Source organism: Anguilla anguilla, chromosome 6 (genome assembly GCF_013347855.1).
Source record: "Anguilla anguilla isolate fAngAng1 chromosome 6, fAngAng1.pri, whole genome shotgun sequence".
Classification (NCBI taxonomy): Eukaryota; Metazoa; Chordata; class Actinopteri; order Anguilliformes; family Anguillidae; genus Anguilla; species Anguilla anguilla.
Genome location: NC_049206.1, coordinates 38,353,534 through 38,379,923, shown reverse-complemented (window position 1 = coordinate 38,379,923; position 26,390 = coordinate 38,353,534). Strand labels below are relative to the sequence as shown.

At 44.9% G+C, this 26,390-nt stretch overlaps 1 protein-coding gene across 1 annotated transcript; it reads right to left on the bottom strand.

Moving 5' to 3' along the window:
* Positions 1–3,786: 3,786 nt before the first annotated feature.
* Positions 3,787–16,042, bottom strand: nid2b (nidogen 2b (osteonidogen)). Its single transcript, XM_035422998.1, has 16 exons — positions 16,012–16,042; positions 15,034–15,300; positions 14,141–14,341; positions 13,647–13,874; positions 12,925–13,062; positions 12,240–12,368; positions 11,391–11,516; positions 10,231–10,479; positions 9,031–9,255; positions 8,750–8,919; positions 8,528–8,657; positions 8,185–8,356; positions 7,433–7,590; positions 6,474–6,597; positions 5,973–6,085; positions 3,787–3,887 (listed from the first exon to the last, which is right to left on the bottom strand). The coding sequence occupies exons 1-16, from the start codon at positions 16,040–16,042 to the stop codon at positions 3,787–3,789; spliced, it is 2,562 nt and encodes an 853-aa protein (XP_035278889.1).
* Between the last annotated feature and the right edge of the window lie 10,348 nt (positions 16,043–26,390).

Below are 26,390 nucleotides of genomic sequence, written 5' to 3'. Positions count from 1 at the left end.
AAGCACAGGATCGGCGGCAAGCGAGTTTTGTACTTTGCAGCTTGTCTGCCAGTGTATGACAAGCCGTTTTAGCTTTAATTGAGAGGACATCACAAATTCAATAACTAGTTAGAATGCAAATTCTTGATATCAGAAATTCAACTGTAACTAGTTATAATGTGTAGTCTATTTCTGACATCAGAAATTCGATTTTAACTAGTTAAAATGCATATTATTGATATCGAAAATTAAATTTTAACTAGTTAAAATGCCAATTCTTGATATCGAAAATTATATTTTAACACGAGAGATTTCAAACGTTTTTCTCATTCATTTCAATGGGAGCTGGAATTTCACCTTGTTAAAATGCCCATTTCTGATATCATAAAATCAATTAGGCTATTGATATCAACTAGAGAGATAGAGACAAAATCAGAGAAGATCAGGATGACAAATGGTTTGGAGGGAGTCAACGCCAGGGATATAGGGAAATAGTAAAGAATCACGAGTCAGATATAGGAGGGTTGGGCTGTTGTTTTATTTCTTTTTTGAGAGAACCAAACCAGATAGCAATGCATACAGTAGGTGGCGGTAATGCACTAATTTTAGTTTGCCAACCGCCATTAATACCAAAGAAGAAGAAGAAGGAGTGGGTAGAGCTCTGGGAGTAGTAGGAAGGCTTGATACGAGAGTGCGAGATTCGAAATATAGTGCGAAGTGGTGGAAGGAGGAAATAAGAAAAGGAATTGAAAACAAATATAAGGATGAGAAATATGTAGTTGGAATGAAGGTGGATGTGAAGCCCTGGTCTGGATGGAAAGCAAATGGCGTTTTTAACGACGTCCATGAAATAGGGAGACTTGTGAAGAAGAAGATTGGGGAAGTTAGAGCAGTGAGGGTAACCGGGGGGGATTATAATTGTGGAGTGTCAGTCGAAGAAACTGAGGGATAAAGCACTTAAAATGTTGGATGTTGATTGTTTCCTGGAGGTGGAGGGAGTTTTCGGGGCAAGGCGAATGATAAGCTATAGGGAGGGTAATTAACAGGAAAGTGGTTCAGTACTGCTGGAATTTGAGGGAGAACTAGCAGAGAGGATATATTTGGATTATGTTTGTTACAGGGTGAGAGAATATGAGAGGGCTCCACTGAGGTGTTATTGGTGTCAGGACTATGGACACCTGACAGCAGTGTGTAGAAGGGATCACAGGTGTAGAAGGTGTAGATCAGGACTGCATGGTGTCTAAAGACCAGGCAATATGTTTGCACTGTGGGGGAAATCATGAAGTGGGAGCAAAGCAAGGTGAAAGAAGGAAGAGGGAAAGTGAGGTGGAAAGAACACGAGTGCAGAATAAAATAACATATGCAGAAGCAACAAGGAGAGTGAGGGCAGAACCAGGAACTGTGAGGAAAGAACAGAATAGAACTGAAACAGAGGGAAAAGATCAAGTGAGATATGACAGAGAAATCATGCATATGGCTAGAAGAAGGTTCTTGGCATTTATTGCGATGGTGATAAACTGTGCTAGTGAGATAGAGATAAAATCAGAGAGGATCAGGATGGTGGTGGACACCGCAAAAGAGATTTTGGGTATAATGGATGTGAAGGGGGATGAAATACAGGGGATTTTGGCAAAAGGGTTTGGAGGGAGTCAGACGCCAGAAATATAGGGAAATAATAAAGAATCATGGTTCAGGTATGGGAGGGTTGGGTTGTTGTTGAAAACTAAAATTAGAAGACAATACATACAGTAGGCGGCGGTAAAGCACTAGTTTGCTAACCGCCATTAAAAACCTGAGAAGAAGAAGAAGAGTTGACCCAGAATGTATCAAAATAAATGCCCTACAAACGCAGGCAAATTATGTAAAAACGACTATTTAAGATTAAACACAAAGAAAAGGGAATGCAAATAGCATACTGGCGACAAATTGCGATCTCTTTAGTGCATCTACTTTTGATAAAGCCATAGATCTTGAGATTAAACGGGCGTTTGTGATAAACATGACGTCAGGCATGATTAGGCCAAACCCATTGCTTAATGATAAAATGAGCAAGATAGTTAAAGGTATTATAATTTGTTATCTGTCTATGTCTACAAAAATTTTTAATTGCTTCCTAACCCAAATAATAGTACCTTTTCTTTTCTTTAAAAAGTATATGTAGGCCATGTAATATGTTGATGCGTTTAGAACCTTATACTTTGCTGTTTTACCTATGATCTACACAACTGGATATTTTCAAGCCTTTTCTGTGTAATGTTCTAGCTAAATAACAAATAACCTAGTATTTTAATGAATGAATTAAACATTTAATTTATATAGTGCTTATCCAAACACTCAAAGTGCTTTTTTTAACAGCTGTGAAGGGAAACTCGCCTCACTCAATGTGTAGCACCTGGGTGATGCACTGCAGCCATTTTTGCGCCATAAGGTTACCCACACATTAGCAGAGTTGTTGTTTTCAAAAGATTATTTTCCAAATGGTTTGCAAGAGTTGTATATGCGAACGTATTTTAACATAGCCTATATTAAAAATATCTGGATTGGATAAGATTGATTAAATATTGGAAATTGCATGATTGAAATTGCATTCAGATCGCATTATGTTGTTTACTTATATCCCTGAATTAGTTAGTAGCTTGTTCAACACTCAGTTTGGGAACAGGTTCATAAGGTGATTCATCAGCGTAAAAATGTTAAGCCATTAGGTTACAGCCCGTATCAATATGTTACAATCTCACCATATAAGATGAACACCATATGAAAATGAAATATATAAGCCTAGGCTATGAAATATACATTGAACAAAAATATAAATGCAACACTTATCAATTTAGAAGATTTTATTGAGATCAAAGGTAATAAACGTAAATCAGTCAACTGAAATAGATTCATATTAAGCACTTATCTATTGATTTCATGTGATTGGGGATACAGATATGCATTTGTTAGTCACAGATTCCCCAAAAAAGAAGTACCATGAAATGAACAGAATACCTATCAGTATCTTGTGTGACCACCATTTGCCTCATGCAATGCAACACATCTCCTTCACATTCAATTGATCTAATTGTTGATTGTAGCCTGTGGAATATTGTCCCACTCCTCTTCAATAGCTGTACGAAGTTGTTGGATGTTGGTGGGACCTGGAACACGCTGTCATACGCGCCGGTCCAGAGCGTTCCAAACATGCTCAATGGGTGACATGTCTGGTGAGTATGCAGGCCATGGAAGAACTGGGACATTTTCAGCTTTGAGGAATTGTGTACAGATCCTTGCAACATGGGGCCGTGCATTGTCATGCTGAAACATGAGGTGATGGCGGATGAATGGCACAGCAATGGGCCTCAGGTTCTCATCACGATATCTCTGCATTCAAATTGCCATGGATAAAATGCACTTGAGTTCTCTGCCCATAGGATATGCCTGCCCATACCAACACCCCACCACCATGGACCACTCTGTTCACAACGTTGACATCAGCAAACCGCTCACCCACCCGACGCCATACACGCCGCCTGCCATCTGCCCTGTGCAGCTGAAACCATGATTCATCAGTGAAGAGGACCGTTCTCCAGCATGCCAGTGGCCATCGAAGGTGAGCTTTTGCCCACTCACATCGATTGCGATGCCGAACTGCAGACAAATCAAGATCCCGGTGAGGACGTCGAGCATGTAGATGAGCTTCCCTCACCGCATGTAGATGAGGTGATTTCTGACAGTTTGTGCAGAAATTCTACAGTTGTGTAAACCAACTGTTTCATCAGCTGTCCGTGTGGCTAGCCTCAGACGATCCCGCAGGTGAAGTCGTCAGATGTGGCTGTCCTGGGCTGGCGTGGTTACACGTGGTCTGCGATTTTGAGGCCTGTTTGGACGAACTTCCAAAATCTCAGAAACGACGCTGGAGGCGGCTTATGGTGGAGAAATGAAAACCCATTACTCTGAAAACAGCTCTACAGGACATTCCTGCAATCAGCATGCCAATTGCATGATCTCTTAACTCTGGAGGCATCTGTCACATGGTGTTGAACAACAATAAAACTCAACATTTTAGGGCGGCCTTTTATTGACCCCATCATAAGGGACACCTGTGTAGTGATCATGGCTTTTAATCAGCATCTTGATATGCCACACCTGTGCAGGAGATGGATTATTTTGACAAAAGAGAAATTCTAGCTAACAGTGACATAAACAAATTTGTGGGCAAAATTTGAGAGAAATAAGATCTTTGTGCACAAATCTTGAGGTATTATTTAAACACATTAAAAATGGCCGCAAAAATAAAAGTGTTGCGTTTATATTTTTGTTCAGTATACTAAAACAGACATAGGGCCATTTTGCTACATCCTTGCTAACTGATCTGTTCTGCCTTTGTGAAAATGTGGGCAGTTGTGGGAGACATAATTTAGAGATAAGTTCACAACTGTGCCGAATGATGCCAAAATATTCTAAAATCAAATGCTTTTGAAAAGAGAAGAGCATATTTTTTTAATGAATCAGGGATTTTTACCAAGTATGAATCAATTATTCAGTCATTTAACTATCTTCCACTTTTTAATTCAATCAAGATCCTCTGGTGATACACTATATGACCAAAAGTATCTGGACCCCCCTTGGTCTGGGCCTGTTTTCCATGTTTAGGGCTATGTCCATTAGTTTTAGTGAAGGCAAATCTTAATTCTACAGCTTTACAATCACATTCTAGATAATTCTGTGCTTCCACAACAGTTTGGGGAAGGCCCTTTCCTGATTGAGTATGACAATGACCCCGGGCACTCAGTGAGGTTCATATCATAATGGTTTTGTGAAGAACGGTGTGGAAAGATTTGCCTGGCCTGCACAGAGCCCTGACCTCAGCCTCATCCAACACCTTTGGGATCAATTGGAAGGCCTAATTGCCAAATCAGTGCCTGATCTCACTAATGCTCATCTGGCTGAATGGAAGCAAATCCCCGTAGCAATGCTCCAACATCTATTATAAAGCCTTCCTAAGAGGGGTGGCTGTTATAGCAGCAGAGGGTGGACCAACTCCACATTAATGGCCATAATTTTGGACAAGATGTTGGATGTCAGGTGTCCACATACCTTTGGCCATGTAATGTATGTTTTTCTGCCAATAAGAAAAAAGGAACAGAGCATTTGAGTTGTAGAGTATATAGTGTTGGTGTGTGTGCTGAGAAGTTGGTTAAATTTGGGTATAAATTGACCTATATTTAATCTTGGAAAAGCTTGTGTGGTTTTGGTAAATGACAGGAATGCAGTAACAGAAGAGAAATGTCAACAGTGCTCAAGAAGAAGTAGCATCTGGTTGTTGGTCTGCAAGAAAGCAGTCATATGTACAAGAATCATTTCTGGAAATCTTCAATTTAATTTGATCTATGTAACTCATATTTAAGTATACAAGTCAAAAAATATATTTATCTGGTACAAATCACCGTGCTTTTATTTCCTTCTTACACAAAAAAGAGCTGTAAATCTTTACTGAACACTGTTTACAAAAAGCATTTTATTTGAATTTGGTTGAGATGTGAGGTGTGGAACTGCGGTAGCAATGATTGTGGTGTCCTGTCTTTGCAGCGTATGATTCCCAAAGACTCACACAAATCACAGCATAGAGCAAACTTCCCACCATTACTGTCATCCAAAAATAGCATGGCTGCATATGGTGATAGTGTATCAGAAACCTGTAAAGATTTAAATTAAAAAAGGATTATTAAGGATTTTATGGTTACACTCTGACTATAATACAGCTGAAATCAGTGTCTTTTAGAACCAGCACTGCATGCAAGTACAGCATGTGTGTATTGGTGGAAGGTTTTCAGCTACAGTGTATGCATGCCTCGAGGTTGACAGCATGTGTTTTTTTGTGGAGAATGTGTAACCACAGTGTATCACTGGACTGTCTATAACTACAGTATAGTCAGTGTGAAACTGCTTTTTGTTTGTCTCTGTTGACTATTACTGGTCACCTATGGAGGGATGAAAGTTGTACTTACCTGAAGAGCAGATGGGAGAGGTTATGGTGATTCCATACAGGTGAGACTTCTGATCAGGCAGGTACTCATCTGTAACCCAATGGCCATCCTCACTCAGGACCAAGACTGCCTCTCTATAAAAATAACTGTGATCAACTGCAGTCACACTGAAGCAAGTAGCTCTTCAGCTTGTGAGAGCCTCGACAGATAAAATCTACAAATGAACCTTAACTGAGGTTACATTGATACTGAGATTTGAATAAAGAATGAATGTGGATGATACGTTTGACAGCTATGATAGGTGTGACTTCTCACAGTTTTTATTTCACGTACATATGAATAGAACAAACAAAAAAGAATAAACAAAGGCACATTAATAAATCTGAGTCTGAGTAAGGAATGATGTGGGAAGTAATGCAAAAATGTCCATGGAGTGAAGGTAGAAACAGAAAGAATGAAATAAGGAACTAACACAATAGGATAATTGCTGAAGATCAAAGTAAGAGAATCAGGATTTATCACCTTGTCCAGTCTGAATAGAAGAAATAGTTGTCATGGGACACCAGGCTGAAGGGGTAGCTCAGACCTTTCTGGATCTCACGTCTCCCTGTCCCATCGGGGAATATGCACTCGAGCCGTTTGGTGCCTGATCGTCATTGGGGAACCCAGTTATTATGGTGCCTGATTCCAATGTATTTTTTAATGCAATTTTTCCTCCCCTGGTCTCCCAGTTGTGGATTCCCAAGGCGTGCACATGCTGCAACACTCATTAATAGCCTTTAATTTGGGGGGGCCAAAGACAAGCATGTGTTCTCCTGCAGAGCATGTAATGTTGCCACTTTTTTTCCCGTTGCCGTTGACAAGTCAGGCTTGCACAGAGATAAGTGGGAGCATGGCACTTCATGTGCAGCTCAACAGGCACCTGATTAGCTATCCGACGTCACTGGTGCACAATTAGGTGCTTTCATGCTGGGCAAGGTTTGGTACATTTAACTTGCATATAGATACGAGATAAGATCATTAACACATTATTGATGATTAAAGAATGCACTATCTACGATATATGAACATCCATCCATTTTCTATACCCGCTCATTCCTGGCCACGAGAGGTGCTGGAGCCTATCCTAGCATTCATTGGGCAAAAGGTAGGAATATACCTAGGACAGTTTGCCAGTCCATCTCAGGGTATGCACACCATTCACTCACACACTCATACCTAGGGGCAATTCAGACTCTCCAATGAACTTAACCTGCATGTCTTTGGACTATGGGAGGAAACTGGAGTACCTGGAGGAAACCCACACAGACACAGGGAGAGTATGCAAACTCCACACAGAAAGGCCTCGGCCAGGATTTGAACCAAGGACCTTCTTGCTGCACCCCAAAGACACTACCATGCCGCCGACATATGAACATGAACTTACAAATTTGTAAAAACAAAAAAGCACACAGATTATGGTTTCAAGGGAGGTGTTAAACCTGCATCGGCCCAGCACAGGTGTTTCATGGAGGGGTCAAAGGTCAAGGCATTGGGAAGCCTAATTCCATTTTGCACCAGCACCCTCCTGTTGTGGCCGTCCACTTTGGAACTTTCTATTTTTGGAGAGTCTCGGTTCCAGTCTGTCCAGTACAGGGTTCTGCAGAATGGGACACAAGCTCACAGTCACCAATGGGAGAATCTTTATCTATGGAATTTTGCTTATAATAAGAACAACTGTCAGATTAGATTTGAAGAACATTTTATTGTCCACAAGTGATTAAATCTGCCTTTGGCTTCAACCATGCATTACTGCCCTATAGTTTTGCCTTCAAATGTAGGCACTGTAGTGTTTTGGGCTGGTTTTAGTTTTTTCCAGAAATCCTATGTTCTGTGTCAGTGACTTGCATCTCTTTCTTTCTTTCAGCAATCATCTCATCCTGCCTGAATGACATCTTGAGCTGGATGGAAAATTACCACATAAAGCTCAGTCTTGCAAAGAATGAGATGCTCTAAATCCCTGCCATGTCTTCCCCCGTGTGACCGCTTTTAGAACCTTCAGGTAGATTTGTCGTTTGTTCGTTGTCAATTGAGTATGCACTTACATTTGCTTTCTCTCTCTTGGGACTACTCTTTCCTCCTTTAGGGAATTACTGCACTTCAATCCCTGATTTTTGCACTTGAGATTGCAGTGTATGTTGCTAAATGCGAGTAAAGATCGAAAGGTGAGCTTTAATCTAGAGAAAAGACATACCCACTGGAAGAGTCCACAGCAATGGCTCGTGGGTTCAGCAGATCAGTGTTGAAAAGAACTCTTCGGGCACTGCCATCCAGACCAGATGTTTCGATTCTGTCCGTCCCACTGTCTACCCAGAAAAGTGTCCTGTGTAACGTGTCTACAGCTAGGCCCTCAGGACTAGTCAACCCTGTAAAATACATTGCAGTATTTATATGCCTGGCAGATGTCCTTAGTCAAAACGAGTATGTTTCATGTCACTCAATTATATTGCTAAATAAAATCTGGTTGAATCGGGCATAAAATGGTGCGGGAGGTTACACACAGTGGATTACCCATGTCGTGTGTTGTATTTGTGTACCTGAGCTGACAACGGTCTCAGGTTCCCCCCATGGGTCAAGTCTTGCTCTGCTGATTGTTTGGGTGCCAAGGTCTGTCCAGTACACCACCTTCTCCCGACAGTCGTAGTCAATCCCAACAACAATGGATCCCTGTGTGTTCAGCACAGCGACTGAGCGTGAAATTATGAACAGCACTGGGCCATGAACATGTTGCTGTTGATACGTTTTATTCACACTGTTACCTGCAGTGTTTGTAGGATTGAGGCTTTCTCCTTGTCCATGTGAGCCCCATTCAGAGGCAATGCCCCAATCTGCTGCCCCTGAGCATATAGGAGCATGGGGCCTGAAAAGGGCGGTGCAACATTGGGCCGAGATGGCAGCTGTATTGTGGGAGGAGCCACAGTCGGAATGCCTGACAGTCACAGACAAGAGCTATATGTTTGTTGTGTTTCTTTTTTCATTTTCATTTTTTATTTTATTTTATGATTTTGATAGGCACTGATGCACCTAGGGACGGACTTACAGGCAGGCTTCACGGCATCATGCGAGCGCGTTCCAATCACCTCCCTCCCATCGCGGTCCACACACCAGCAGTAGGTGCTGTCTCCATAGCACTGCACAGGTTTAAACTGGCCCACGGCATCACACTGGGGTATGTAGTCCTTGGAGACTGGCTGGCCTCCATAGTGATCCAATAGGGTATACCTCCAGCGCTCGCATACTGTCTCAGGGCGTGGTATGGATGGGGCTAGAGGGTGTGTATCATCATAAATCTGACACCCTGTAACACTTTTTGTAACACTTCACTTTCAACATAAGGCTGACATAACACTGTCATACACATATCAGAAGATGTCATAACATATGATGTCAGTTTACATCAAATTACATAAAACTGTCATCACTTTTATCAGTAAACAGTATGACAGTAACATCTGTCATAACATTTACATATAAAACTAGGACAGTTTTATGTAATTTGATATTAATTTACATAATCTGCCATGCCATTTTGTGACGTTACGTCATTTGTTACGTCATGTGTATGACAGTATATTCTCAGCATTATGTTGAAAGGTTCAAGTAGTGTTACCAACCTTCCTCTGTAATTATTTTTTAAAAATGGGAACAACACACATTGTTGTAATATAACAACAATATACATCTTGAACCCTGTGAGTCCCTGAGTTTGTCTCTCCAGTGTTTTTCTCAGGCAATGATTAAACAAGTTGACATGAAATTCATTCAATTCAAGCTTATAGGATTAGTAGTGTAACATTCATTCTAATCAGGCACTAGAGAGGACAGGGGGGAACTGGCTCTCTACTGGACTAGTCTGCTAACAGCATTCTGTTTATGCCGTGAGAATGTCTGTAGATCTTTTTGATGTATGTGGTCGTAACATTGTCCTTGCTCTGTTATTGTAGAATTTCGTAAGTGAGGGTTTTTGAACTACTGATTATAGCCCTGCTCTCTCCGACTGGACAATTATCTCAAATATAGACTTGGCCCTGCTTGCTCTGTACAAATAAAGATCTACACATCTCTGAGCCTATACAACATTTAAAAGGAATGGTTCCAAAAGGACATAGGAATGTATTTGTGACTTCCATTGGACTTCTCAGCGGAATCTCCATGCCTGGGCCAGTGATTGGGTGAGTGCTGTTTCGGGTGTTTCTACCTGCTGGATAAAGTTTTTGGGCAGGAATTCAGGTGATTTTACCTGGTTGGTTGCAGTTGGAGGGTGGGGTACCTGGGAATGTCCTGGTCCCAGCTTGCTCCTGGCCCCTGCTGTCCACACACCAGCAGTGTCCTGTAGAGCCATGGCACTGCAGGGGTCTGTACCCACCGTCCTCATCACACTGGGGCACAAACGCCCCCTGCATGACAGACCGTGCTCCCCAAGGCCCCAGACTCTCTAGCAGAGTGTCTCTGTGCTGCTCGCATTGGGTCAAAGGGTGCTGAGAGTGCACTGTGGAACAATGCGCAGGATTTTTAGTCCATCTGAACTACAACATTTATGTAAAGGAAGTACCATTGGGATATATCCATACTGTATCACAGACTGTATCATAGCTATTTTGTTTTAGACTAAACAAGTTATTTAAAAAAATAACTTATGAATATTTTGGTGAACATCTTGCTGACCAATATACATTCTTTAGATGAAAATGCATATGTGACAATAAGACAGTTCTTTGAAAAATAATTTTATGTGACACAAATACTGTGGTACACAGTCCTTCCTCATGCATATGTATAAAGTAGCTCTGACTGTTGTTTAGTTGATTTACTTAATGCATTTTGGTTATTAAACACAACCTACAAAGATAGCTATCTAGCTAGCTGGCTTTCTAATTGGCTGTCAAGATCCCTGCTTTTTAATCAGCATGTTTAAATATTCCTGTAAATGGAATATTTAAAATTTAAATGGATTACTCTCAACCCATGTCCAGTAAATTCACAAACAGAAAAAAATCTGACTAGAGCTTGCAGCTACTGGTCTCAACTGCATTTTAACATGTGTATTTGGTTAATTCCTCCATCTTTGGACTGATAAAGTCAGCTACTGTAGTTATTATAGGTTTAAGCCTAGATTTACTCATTAAATCAAACTATACCATGAAGGATTTTTTAGCCTTGCTGAGGTGCTTTGTTTATACTCAAAGAAGACTCCTTCTCCCTCTTCAACTCCGGTCACTTACACCATGTACCTGAATTCAGCCATTTAGCAACCTAACATAGATAGCTGGATAGCAAGAGGTAATGTTACTTACAGGTCTAACAGAAAACACACCAACTCCGCATTGCCAGCGAATCATAGATATGACAAGAGACTGCATTAGCATGGATTGCAAAGCCTTGCTGCAGTATGGTGCTTACCACTAGGGGGCAGACACTGGAACCCATCTCCCTGGAACCCGAGCCAGCATCGGCACTGGAAGGAGCCTGGGAAGTTGGTGCAGGAGGCGTGGGGATGGCACAGCTGGGACAGGCACTCATCAATATCTGTCACATTAAGAGAACCTCACAGTCACCAACACCCATTAGACATTCCATATCTGTGCCAAAAAGGCCACTCACACTACACTGTTAACCAGATATCAATATTTGTATCAATAACTGGGAAACCCGGGAAATGTTTAGACTATATCCCTTCAGTGGTATTTCATTTTTTAAAGAATGCTGTTTCAAATAAAGTAAAATTAGAAAATTGCTCTCATCAGTGCTGATCATTCGTTTCCAAATATTTTTAGCCAGGGATGATTGCACTAACCACAGCTATCAGTGTGCATCCATGGTCTACGATATTTACCTCATACAGTGCTGCACTCCATTGATGGCCCTATCTTTTCAAACCCCAGCATTAAAGAACTGCACATCTACATAGATGAATGAAGGCTGTTTGCTCATTTTAAATCAAATGCTCCTCGGCTAGCTTCATGTGTTGTCCTTTCAAAATATAATTGCAAACATCTTTAGCATCTTTGATTTAGAGTGTTTTTAGCAGACAGACTGCCCTCATTTTGTATTTTGGCTTTATTCAGAAAGGGAGAAAGCACAGAGGGTAACAGATGGTGATGGAATCCCATCTCAGAAGATGCTATTGCTGGGGATCTGACCAAGCCCCAACCATGGCAGGGGACTCGTACATGGCTTGAGAGTCAGCCACCTTACAGACTGTGGCACACAATACCATGCAGCCCTTGTGTCCCCCCAGGTGGAGCTCACCTACGCAGGTCCATCCATCTAAGTCCGTCTGGTAGCCACTGTGACACAGGCAGTGATAGCTGCCTGGAACATTCACACACTGAGAGAGAAAACCACAGGTACTGAGGCCTTCGGTACACTCATCAACATCTGAGAGGGATTGGAGAAGAGTGAAGAAAGGGGGACAGGTAGGAACGGCAAAAAGAAGAGAAAAAGGTTCTTGAAAAAGAAAGGATGGCAACTGAGAGTTATATTAATGTGACATTGATTATTTTTCCCTAGATAGCAATTCAATTGGTGTTCTTCCATATTATGTTATTTAAAGTATTACCAAATAAATACTAGTATGGTCAATACTTAATAGCATTAAAAACTTGATATTTGGTAAGAATTACAAAATAAAATGAGAAAAAGTTGTGTAGGTCACTCTGGATAAGAGCGTCTGCTAAATGCCTGTAATGTAATGTAAACTGTACTGGAAATGAAGTTATACTTTTATATAACGTATTATATTAATATTTGCAATTTGATTAATAATATATTATGAGATTCTAATGTACTGCATCATTATTTATGCAATAAATATCTTCACATGAACATATACATGTAGTCATGTACCCCATTTCATATGGCCTTTTTCCATTTCTGTAGCATACTGCACTGTACCGTAGCACAAACTTCACCATTGCTGTACCCAGTCTCTTACCATGACAGCTGCGGCCATTGCCCCAGTATCCCAGAGCACACTGGCAGTGGAACATGGAACCTTCACCAGGCAGGCATAGGGCAGTAATGTGGCAGTCGTGGGTGCCATCATAGCAGGGATTCACTGAAGAAGGCTCTGCTAGGTTCACCAGGGGAGAAGGGTCATAGTTCAGAGCTATGTTACAGACACAACTCCGCTTCTTTACAGCACAGACAAATCTCCATAAAAAGTGCTCAGCTCCCATGCAGCAAAGACAAGCCCTCACAGAAAAAGCTCAGCTTCTCTACTGTAAATACACATCTCCATACAAAGCACTCAGCTTCTGTACAGTACAGACAAGCCCTCAGGGATGGAGCTAGGCTCCTCTACAGTACAGACAAATCTCCATACAAAGCACTCAGCTCCCATACAGTACAGACAAGCCCTCACAGAAGGAGCTCACCTTTTCTACCGTAAATACACATCTCCATACAAAGCACTCAGCTTCTGTACAGTACAGACAAGCCCTCAGGGATGGAGCTAGGCTCCTTTACAGTACAGACGAATCTCCATACAAAGCGCTCAGCTCCCATACAGTACAGACAAGCCCTCACAGAAACTGCTCAGCTCTATAGCACACACACATCTCCAAGCAGGCAGCTTAGCTGCGCTCCAGCACTGACATCCCCACACAGAGATCAGTTCCCCTCCAGTACAGACACATCTCTATACAGAGATCTCACCTCTGACAGGCCCTATGGTGTTAGCAGAAGCATATCTGAGGCTCTGCTCCTCTGTCTCGTACATGACGGTGACACGCTCCACGCTCAGCTGCTGGGTGTCAGGGCTGGCTGGCGGGCCATGCGGACAGTGCCTATACGTCACATTCTGATGCAGAAGGAAGGAGAAGGTCTCCAAGCTGCCATCCGCTGATACCACAGTGTACTTGCGCACCGACGTGGCTGTCACCACTGACACCCGGGAGGAACAGGAGACTACATCATCCAGAATGCACTATGGATATGCCAAACATGACAGCCATGCTACTACATGCAAACAGGATCAAAACTCTATGGGCCACACATTTTTTGATTAGTTTAGGGTCAAGGTCAAGATAAGGGTCATCATAGATGGCTTACCAGTATGGACAGTGAGTAGCATCATTTTGTAGTTATTGGCATAGTCATGGTTATTATTGCCAATGGATACAGACTGTAAGGGTTAGTGATAAGTTAACCTGATGGATAGTACTGGAAAATCTCCTTGTAAGGCTCGATCTGCACTGTGGCACCAGGAGCTATGAAGGGCAAGTCTCCATGGATACGGGTGTCCACGCCCAGGTAATTGTGGTAGTCCAGGCCCCTGGCTTCATGAACGATGGACACACGCTGGTTTCCTGGCCTGAATATCATCTCCGTGTGGCACGTAAATTCAGTACCTGAGACAAACAGTGAAAAGACACCTTTGAGCTGTTTTCTGTCTTTGTTTTAATTATTTTTAATACCTTTTTTTCCTTCTCTAAATCTCTGGAATACTCATCTGAAATTCATTACCGCAATGTCCTCTGCACCTTAGCTTTAGCGCATGATCTGTCCTCTGTTGAGTGTATTGCCAGCAATCACTTCTTTTCATTCCACATTCGAGCAGCTGAGCTGCAAAAATGTCAGGGGAGTACACCTCATGTGCTGCTGGTGCAGGCAGAATGCAGGTGCCTCAACCAGAGCTGCTGCTCTTGTACAATAGGACAGAGGTCACATACCGCTAGGTAATCCCTGATGAATCTGCAAATTCACCTGAAATCACCCAGACAGCTCATCCTGTTCATTGTGTCGATCCATACTGACATGAAGATTAGTCAATCAGAGCAGATTTGTCTTAAATCACAGCTAGTAGAACATGACCAAAGAAAACTCTGCCATTTGCAACCGTTCCTCCTTGAGCAGCATTATGGGCACCACTGCATGGCAGCGAGCCACAGCCGTCACTGGCAAGGATTCGATGCCAGGCAGTGGGGCAAATAAACAATTCAGTCAAAACCCAGGGTCCTACCAAGGACAAGCTATGCACCCCAGCATTCTTTCTGCTCTTCAAATGAATCAGGAGTTTAAAACTGACAAAATTAAGCCTTACCGGTGATGCTGAAACCATTTTGGTGGTTTGGCATCTCCAGGGCAAACAGCCAACCAAACAAGCCTCCGATGGGGGTGAGGGGCATCAGTGCCGCGCCAGCGTGCTCGGGGACTCGGCTGAGGGTGGCGAAGGCTCGTCCGTCCCCCACCACCATATAGGCGTGCAGATCCACATCGGCCAGCTCCACCAGGCTGTTCCCCACCGCCACTACACCCCGCACCTTTCCACTCACACGCTGGGGGACACCTGGAGCATAGGGCCACACACCTTACAGCATTGTGATGATTGCGAGGCCTGAATTTGAACTAGACCTTTCAAAAGTGAAAATGTGCAAAAATGGCTGGGACTAGAGGAACCAGAACAGGAAGAGGAAGGCCATGGTCAAAGATGGGGCAACCTGTCCTGCATAGAGGGTTTGCAACAGGGAGGATGAACAAATATGGGAAAGTATAAAAATAAGGAGTCGAAAGGCTGCCTGCAAGGGTAGAAAGAGGAAGAGAAATGGCTTCATGAAGCAAGGACAGGTCAAAAGGTCAGAAAATTAATGAATCAACAAGACAATTGAAAATAAATGGGGGAGTGTCTAAAGTATATGAGGGGAATGGATTTGATATGCTCAATGTTAATGCAGTTCATTCTGATGTCACAGAGGAAATGTGTGAGTGGCTGGAAAGAAGGCGTCAGAGAAAAAATATAAAAGGCTAAGAGTATTATAATGAAGGTACAGCAACGATGGTGATGATGACAACAAGGATGGAGAGATGGCCTTAACCAAATACAAAGAAAACAATACATGAATTTACGGATAACGAAAAACTACAGCCTTTTCTCTGAGTAAGGGCTCTCCTTCAGTGAGACCACAGGAAGGTGAGATACTGGGAGTTTTTATTTTTTTAGCATGTGATTAATCTTGCTTTTATATAATTAAATTCTTAGTAGTGTGCTTAGCTAAAGGCCTGATCTGTGGGCTCGGGATACCTATGTACCATGAAGATGCAGGAAGCTGCATCTTACCTACTTAGCTGAGAATGTGTGATATGTCCTCAAATAAACCTGAACTATTTACTATGGTAGACTCACTTACTTATACTGGTTATTCAGGTCTTCAGTTTTAATGGGCTTAATTTTTAATACCTTTATGAGTTATTGTGAGATCTATGCATGTTTGAAGGGTCAAAGGAATTGACACCTTTCCAGTTCATGAATAGAAATTTGAGTAAAGTTTATTTGAGGACATATCACACATGGGTCCCAGATGGGGACTGGTGAGTCAGCTTTGGGAGCAGTCTTCAGTCTTTCTAGCATGATTTGGGGGGGGGGGGGGGGGGTGTCTTCGGTGTCTTAACTATTTAACCTCTTTTGGGCCGTACATTCATTCTTGGAAAAAGTAGCAACACAAAAGCTGAACACCATTCTAACCCAATTAACTTCTTACAGCCCTATTCCGATAACAGTGTATCAACTCTGATATGGTGATGCCCACACCCACAATGACAGGCTAAGACTCACACTCACTCTAATAGGCTAACACTCACACCCACTCTAACTGGATAAAGCTCACACCTACAATGACAGGCTAGCACGCACACCTACAATGACAGGCTAACACTCACACCCACTCTTAGGCTAAAACTCACACCCACAATGACAGGCTAACACTCATGCCCACTATAATTGGCTAAAACTCACACCCACAATGACAGGCTAACACTCACACCCACTCTTAGGCTAAAACTCACACCCACAATGACTGGCTAAGACTCACAGCCACTCTTAGGCTACAAATCACACCCACAATGACAGGCTAACACTCAAGCCCACTATAATTGGCTAAAACTCACACCCACAATGACAGGCTAACACTCACACCCACTCTTAGGCTAAAACTCACACCCACAATGACAGGCTAACACTCACAGCCACTCTTAGGCTAAAACTCACACCCACAATGACAGGCTAACACTCACAGCCACTCTTAGGCTAAAACTCACACCCACAATGACAGGCTAACACTCACACCCACTCTAGGTGGCTAAAACTCATACCTACATGGACAGGCTCACACTCACACTCACTCTAATAGGCTAAAACTCTCATCCAGTCTGGCCCATTGACACTCACATCTAATAGGCTAGCACTCAGATTCACTATAGCAAACTCACACTCCCATCGAGTCTGACACACTGCATACACTGCATTGTTTGCAAACTTAGTTGAACACAGCAGCTAGTAGAACTTGATAAAAAAAACCTTCCATATTACCACTTATCAACATCTGACATTGCAAATAAGTTGAGTATTCATCAATTCCAATGCTTCATACAATATTTCCCTGATGAGAATTCTCCAGAAAATGCACTTCAATGTCTTTCCTGTCAGCCCTAGATTGCCCCAATGTGAGACTGATAACTGTTACTTACCTGAAATGCTGATGACATCCATGACATCATCACCTAAAACTCACCTTCAGGCAGGCATTGCCACCCATTTCCATAGTAGCTAGAGCGGCAGTGGCAGCAGAAGCCTAACAAGTAGTCAGTGCAGTAACTGTCCTGGGAACACTCCTGATGGAACATGGCACAAGACTCCTCAAAATCGCCACTGGACTGCACCACTACAAAGAACAGAGGTGGAGAAATGGGAGATATTATCCACAAAGGACTATATGACCACAAATAAGAGTGAGGGCAATAGATGGAAGTAGTCATGCATGTATGACTGTACCACTACATGGAGAGGGAAAAGGGAGAGGTCATCCACATTGGACTGTATCACTACAACAGAGAGGGGAAAAAGCGAAACGGCTATCCACAGTGAACAATATAACTAGGAAGAAAAAGTTAAGAACAGACTCTGACACAGCTACAGTTAAGCGGAGGTTAAAGAGAGGACAAAAGCCAGACAGATTTGAGGGACGCACCTCCACTGCCGAAGTCAAGGTAGTCTGCATTCCTCTCTTGGGGTGGTGAGGACTCCTGTCTGTCCATCAGAGGGAAGCTCTTAAGCTTCGGTGATGAAAGGGGAGTCAGGGTCTGGGGGTTCAGAGGTCAGTGGGGGGAGGGCTGGGCTAGAATGAGTCTCACTGATGGAGAGAGGTGCCTGAAGAGAACAGGAACAGAGGTAAAAGTGTTAGTTTGAGGGATATTTATATTATTAGTCTCAGCATTAACATGTTCCACTGCTGTTGGAATCATATTCTGCTTGATACACCAGAGCACGAAAAAATGAAATATTCCTCCTATGTCTTCAGTTACTTAATTAACAAAATATGAACAACAGATTTTGAAATGAAATGCCAAAAAATGTACTTATTTTTTATTTTTCTATGTGACTATTTTGTCTGCGCTGCTAATTCAAGTAAAATAAATCAAATAATAAAACACAAAAATGTACAGTTATATTATTATTATTTCATATTTTGCCACAACATATTTTACAGTATTATTAGTTGGTCACCAGCAGTATCCATAAAGTATGACACAATAGATCCACGACAACAATACCCCAAAATTATGTAGAGCTATGCTTGACTTTGCACATATCCATTCACTAGATTTTATACATTGTCAATACATAAATAAATAGAACGTTTATACAGTGCTACTCTGACTCCCAAAGTGTTCACCTGGATCCATGCATAATAAAGTGGACCCAAAGATGGCAGAGAGGGAGTCAAACCAACACCATGCACAGGAAACTAAACTACAAGTAAGATTTTAGCTTCTCTATAGCTTGAAACCAGGAAGTTATCCAAATTAGAGTGATGCATTCTAGTTTTTGATAATTCCATATTGGCTATATCAGTGAATGTTAAAAGCCATTATTTCATTAAGAAACAGTGCAGAGGTTTCCATCTGCATGCAAGCATCCTTTTAGATATTGTCAGGCTAGCCAGCCACAGGAACTTTTCTTTAATTGAAAGGTCCATGTTTGAGCTTTCATTCTATAATAGTAATAAATGAGAATATGGAATATTATTAGAAATTATAACAGAGAGTATGCATGGTACGTTTATAAAATATCAACTACTTCCAGGCATTGCCACATCATGTGCATAAAAGCAATTAGGCAATGGTTGGATTTTAATGTGGAATAGTATAATAAGCTTGATGTGTAAATTTAAAATGGATCATCTGATGCTTAGGGTTTCTAGATGAGAAAAGGACATTATTCCAAGTAGTATCCCAATTTAGGTCAGACAGAGATGGCATTACATTACAATACATTACATTACATTTATTTAGCAGACGCTTTTATCCAGCGTGACGTACAATAGTGCATTTCATGGTCATGGACAACTACAAAACACAGGCTCAATAAGGCACGATACTCATTTCGTACAGCTATTTATAGCACAGAACACAGTTCAGTTCACACAGTGAAAGCTATTCTGACCTAACTTATGCCAAGCCAAACTAGGGAGAAGAACAAGCTACAATATTAGGACAAATACAAATTACCAAAAGTGCTGGAATGGGGGTACATGTAACAGCCCTTTGTCCCATCCATCCATTATCTATACCTGCTTATCCCTAGTCAGGGTCACAGATGTGCTGGAGCCTATCCCAGCGTGTACTGGGGGAGAGGCAGGGAAACGCCCTAGACAGGTCAGACACAGGGAGAATATGTAAACTCCATACAGAAAGGCCCAGGCCAGGACTGCAGGGCTTTCTTTCTGTGAGGCAACAGTGATACCCACAGCACCACCCTGCAGCACCCTGTCAGTCCTTTTCCCATAATTTGTAAATCGATAGATATTTATATAATATTTTAAGAAAATAGAATTCAGTTAAAAAACCATGCCTCTTTTTTAACAGAACCTTATAGAATGGATTATTATCCAGTTTAATATCCCAGGGAACACAGTAGGTTGGCATGACTGCGCGTGTTTGTAAATGTGCAACAGTTCCAGGGAAATCATATTCTTCTCTAATGTCTTGGAATGTACGAAGTCTTTCACCACACACACGATCAGTAAATCTGTGTATGGCATTACTACACCATTTGGGGAATGAAACAAGCGTGTCCGAAGTGTATACTTTAGTTTGATGTTGAAGGTTTCTTCCCATGATGGGAAAAATTAAGAAACACTTACTTGCGTTAAAATCAGCTTCTCCGATGCGTCAAAAGTTAGACGGCTTCAACAGAAAGTATGCAATAACACAATGGCTTTATACTTACTAATGTGATGTATACCCGTTTTTCTCAACTCCGGGCAGTATTTTGATATTAGAACATAATTACATTTAAAGCTCGCAATAACTATTATTTTGAGTGAAGAAACTCGGCTGACTCACGTAATTCGGCGCTCCATATACTTTCATTGGTTTCTTCAATTCCCCCACTTCGGTCGACTTGTCTCGCTCTGCTATAATTAAATAGTCGTCGACTTTTCCATATGCTGTTGCAATGCAGATTTTCAGAAATAGCAGTACGATTGTATCCATCATATTGTGTGATCTCTGTGAGAGAGTAGCAGCTTTAGAAAAGGGAGCGAGGGATTCGCGTTAAGTTCGCTGGTGCAGTTATTTTTATATCTTGAGCGATTGCAGACGCATTTTATTGTTGCCTACAACTCAAATGCAATGACAACCTTGCTTATGGGGATTTGACAGAAAAGAACGCGATGATTGGCTTTTACATTCTTTGACTAGCGAGAGACACTGGACACCTATAGGAAAGTCAGGTCGAGCGAACAGATTTGGGGAGATGCCTCTTTAGCCAATACAATTACTCTCACTTCCTCTGTGTAGATGTAGATGCTACACACCATGAAATTATTTAGACCCAACTCTTCATCGAGTGAAGTGTTAAGAGTGAATGGAGAAGATGAAATGGGCTGCTGCTCTATGTGCTTCGGCATACTCAAAAGGAAAGAAAATAAGCATTTGCAGAAACCTCTCTATTCAAACCATTACATTTTTAGGTAGGTTTGACGACTTGTTCATCAACTCAGTCCCCCGTCCTAATCTGATAGGACTCTGAGGTGTATCTGTCTGTCTCTATAACTGAGGAGTTTGTGTTAAATGAACATGGCGCAATGTTTCCATGTTTCTTTATAAACAAGCCTCAGCACTGTAATTATTAAGTTTATAAAGTTGACAATTATTATTATTATTATTATTATAACACCCTTTTACTACAGAAAAAAATAAGATGACAAGGCCAAGGACAAGAAGTCGTTATCATTTGTTTCCACACGGCGGCACACTCTTCAAGCGTATTCCTCTAAGTGCCCATGCAAATACATTATAACCATTATACGCAATAATATATCGGGAGATTAAATGGAAGGATGTTTGATCAGCATATATAAATATTTGATCTTTGCACTCCATTTGTCAGGTTTACAACACGGCTGTGTATCTGGATCATTCATCAAAATCTGTTTGTTCTCCTGCCTAGAATGTGTAATCTAATGAAAAACATGTTTTCATCACATAAAACTGGCAAGTTATTCGCACACACAAGGCACTGTTTGAATGAACACACTGTTTTCAGAGGGTAAGATTAAAAAACACAGGGCCAAGTTACTTGAAACAATTTAGGAAACATTGGGTAGCATTGTTTTGGAATACAGCTGGTTTAATTTGTGTGAGCTAAGATAGTCAATATTGTTTCTTGTAACTTGGCGTAATTTTGATATCAATACTTTTAATGCCATTTCTGTAGGTGATAATTGTATTTCATGTAAATGTAGGCTGTGAGAGACATGCATACACATAAACACATGCAAACACACATTGGCTACATTCTAGCAAAAAGAAATCCATTTGCATGGATTCAGTAATTTTTCTTTTACCACAAATGACAAATAAATGAAAGCGTATGTCATATTTTTAAATGGAAATGTTTTCAATTAATATTTTGTTTTTTTATTTTTATCTTACCTTTATTAATTACTGGATCCGTATGTTCCTTAGTTTACCATTTCATTGTACTTTTATTGTCTTTTAGTATCTTCTTTTCATATGTTTTTTTTTTGTGCGTGTTCAGTACATTGTGTTGCAAATTTGTATGAAATGTGCTCTATAAATAAAGCCTGAGTGATTGGTTGATTGATTGATTGATTGATTGATTTAGTGGGCTATTGTCACGGTACGGGTAGAGGGGACCCAAACGCAGAGGGGAAAAAAAAAAACACGAACTCAAAAGGGAAAATTAACAAAGATTTTACTAACAAAAAGGGCAAACAACCAGGGAACAGACAAGGGCACGAAGGCCAAAACAAACTCAAAAAATATCGAAATAAAACAGAAAACAAGTCGAACTCACAAACACGGGCAGGGCAGAACACGGACAGGGCAGAACACGGGAAGGCAGAGCACAAGGAAAGGTCAAACAAAACACAGGCAGGTAGATATGGTGAAACAAACAGATGTCGGGAACAAACACAAACAATATCTAATGAAACAACAGGAACTCAAAAACACAGGCAGGACAGAGTACAAGTAAGTGGAACAAACACAAACAGGTCACAAACACAGGCAGGTACAAAGGGTCTAAAACATACGCAAGTTGGGAACAAACACAAGCAGGCAGGTACATGTACGTCAGGTAACAAACACAGGCAGGTACATACGGTTTTCAAACAGATTTCAGGAACAAACACAAGAAGGCAGGAACATGAAAGTCAGGAGACAAATACAAGGAACCAGCACCCGAGTCAAGGGAACAGAGAACTTAAATAGACAGGGGTAACAAGACACAGGTGAACTCAAAAAACAATCAAACCAGAAGAAGGGGATAAGACAGGTGGGAACAATGATGGGATAACGAGACAATGAAACAATCATACAATTAACAGGGGGGGAGCAGGACACAAAACAGAAGTGCCGCCATCTGGCGGCCCAACAGGGGAAACACAGACAGGAAAACAGGACCATGACAGTACCCCCCCCCCAAGGGACGGCTCCTGACGTCCCAGGAGGCCGACCCGGGGAGGGAGTCAACAGAGGGTGGGGGCTAGAGACAGGACAAGACAACAGGGACAGAACACAGGAACAGGACTCAGACAGGAACAGGGACTGGACACAGAACTGGGGCAGGAACAGGACTGGACTGGACAGGACAAGACTCAGGGCTGGACTGGACAGGAACAAGACAAGAACAAGACTCGGGGCTGGACTGGGCAGGACAGGAACAAAACAAGAACAAGACTCGGGGCTGGAGGGGAACTCGGGGCTGGACGGGAACTCGGGGCTGGACGGGGACTCGGGGCTGGACGGGGACTCGGGGCTGGACGGGGACTCGGGGCTGGACGGGGACTCGGGGCTGGACGGGGACTCGGGGCTGGAAACAGGACTGGACAGGAACAGGACTGGACACAGGACTCAGGGCAGAAACAGGACTGGACAGGAACAGGACGGGACTCAGGACTGGAACGGGACGCAGGACTCGGGACTGGACTCGGACGGGGGAACAGGACTCGGGACTGGACTCGGACGGGGGAACAGGAGGACAGGGGAAAACAGAACAGGAAAACTTGGGACAAAACTCAGGAACTAGGAAAACAGGGCGACACGGGGAGACTCAGGGCTGGGCAGGAACCGGGCGACACGGGGAGACTCAGGGCTGGGCAGGAACCGGGCGACATGGGGAGACTCAGGGCTGGGCAGGACCCGGGCGACATGGGGAGACTCAGGGCTGGGCAGGAACCGGGCGACACGGGGAGACTCAGGGCTGGGCAGGAACCGGGCGACACGGGGGAAACTCAGGGCCCGCACATCGGGCGACTCGGGGGAAACTCAGGGCCCGCACATCGGGCGACTCGGGGGAAACTCAGGGCCCGCACTCGGGCGACACGGGGAGACTCAGGGCTGGACAGGAACCGGGCGACACGGGGGAAACTCAGGGCCCGCACATCGGGCGACTCGGGGGAAACTCAGGGCCCGCACATCGGGCGACTCGGGGGAAACTCAGGGCCCGCACTCGGGCGACACGGGGGAAACTCAGGGCCCGCACATCGGGCGACTCGGGGGAAACTCAGGACCCGCACATCGGGCGACTCGGAGGAAAATCAGGGCCCGCACTCGGGCGACAGGGGGACTCAGGAAACCAGGGGGAACTCAGGAAACCAGGGGGGACTTGGACAGGGGCAAGGCAGACATACAGGACTGGACTGGGGCGAGGTGGACACAGGACAGCAACGAGACGGGGCACGACAACACTGGACTGGGTTGGACAAGACTGAGGGGGAAACAGACTGCCAGATACTGGCACAATAGGGAGACCTAAAAAGACAGACACAGGGACAAGCAGGCGGGGAGGCACACGGCGACACCGATGGACACACAAAGGGACAGGCAGACAGGGAAGGCGAGGGGGGAACCCAACAACTGACATAGGGACTGACACACAGGCAAACAAGACAAAACACACGCGGACTGGCACACAGACAGACAGGCAGACAGGCGGGCAAACACGTTGGCCGATAGGCTGACGGCTTGGGGGGCAGACAAACAGGCCAACAAACTGGCTGACACACATACGGGTAGACTAACAGACAAACAGGCGGGCAGACAATTAGACAGGGGGGCCGGGGAACACACGGACACACGGTTGGGAGGACAGACACCAAAGGGAGAATGGACACCAGGGGGAGCGACGAGACCGGGGGAGGGACGACCACTGGGGGGAGCGACGAGACCGGGGGAGGGACGACCACTGGGGGAAGGACGGACACCGGGGGAGGGACGACCACTGGGGGGAGCGACGACACCAGGAAAAGGACGAGCGCCAGGGGAAGCACGAACGCCAGGGGGCAAGGTGTGAACACTAGGGGGAGCGAGAACACTAGGGGAAGAACGGACACTGGGGGGCGTGAGAACACTAGGGGAAGCACGAACGCTAGGGGGAGCGTGAACACCAGGGGGAGTGCGAGCGCCAGGGGAAGCACGAACGCCAGGGGGCAAGGTGTGAACACTAGGGGGAGCGAGAACACTAGGGGAAGAACGGACACTAGGGGGCGTGAGAACACTAGGGGGAGCGAGAACACTAGGGGAAGAACGGACACTGGGGGGCGTGAGAACACTAGGGGACGCACGAACACCAAGGGGAGCAAGAACGCCAGGGGAAGCACGAACGCCAGGGGGAGCACGAACGCCAGGGGGAGCACGAACGCCAGGGGGCAAGGCAGGTGGCTTAGCCTGCGGGGCGGCCAGAGCAGTCTGCGGCGGCCCCTGCGGGACAACAGATGGGACCGTTGTCCTCTCTGGGGCTCTGGACGGCTCCGGAGGCCCCCCCGGGACTCGAGGCGGCTGCGGAGGCCCCCCTGGGGCTTGAGGCGGCTCCGGAGGCCCCCCCGGGGCTCGAGGCACAAGTAAAGCCCGAAACTTGGGTGTAGCAGGCAGCCTCCGCGGAAGGGTCAGAGCAGGCGGGGCCTCCGGGGCTGGAGGCGGCTCTGGGGGCCTCTCCGGGGCTGGAGGCGGCTCTGGGGGCCTCTCCGGGGCTGGAGGCGGCTCTGGGGGCCTCTCCGGGGCTGGAGGCGGCTCTGGGGGCCTCTCCGGGGCTGGAGGCGGCTCTGGGGGCCTCTCCGGGGCTGGAGGCGGCTCTGGGGGCCTCTCCGGGGCTCGAGGCGGCTCTGGGGGCCTCTCCGGGGCTCGAGGCGGATCTGGGAGCCTCTCCGAGGCTCGAGGCGGATCTGGGAGCCTCTCCGGGGCTCCAGGTGGCTCTGGGGGCCCCTCCGGGACTTGGGGCAGAGCAGGCCGTGAAGGCCGCTCCGGGACTTGGGGCAGAGCAGGCCGTGATGGCCGCTCCGGGACTTGAGGCAGAGCAGGCCGTGAAGGCCGCTCCGGGACTTGAGGCAGAGCAGGCCGTGAAGGCCGCTCCGGGACTTGAGGCAGAGCAGGCCGTGAAGGCCGCTCCGGGACTTGAGGCAGAGCAGGCCGTGAAGGCCGCTCCGGGACTTGAGGCAGAGCAGGCCGTGAAGGCCGCTCCGGGACTCGGGGCAGAGCAGGCCGTGAAGGTCCCTCCGGCACTCGGGGCAGAGCAGGCCGTGAAGGTCCCTCCGGCACTCGGGGCAGAGCAGGCCGTGAAGGTCCCTCCGGCACTCGGGGCAGAGCAGGCCGTGAAGGTCCCTCCGGCACTCGGGGCAGAGCAGGCCGTGAAGGTCCCTCCGGCACTCGGGGCAGAGCAGGCCGTGAAGGTCCCTCCGGCACTCGGGGCAGAGCAGGCCGTGAAGGTCCCTCCGGCACTCGGGGCAGAGCAGGCCGTGAAGGTCCCTCCGGCACTCGGGGCAGAGCAGGCCGTGAAGGTCCCTCCGGCACTCGGGGCAGAGCAGGCCGTGAAGGCCCCTCCGGGACTTGGGGTGGAGCAGGCGACAGGAACACAGACCACAGCTGTAGGGAACCCGGCTG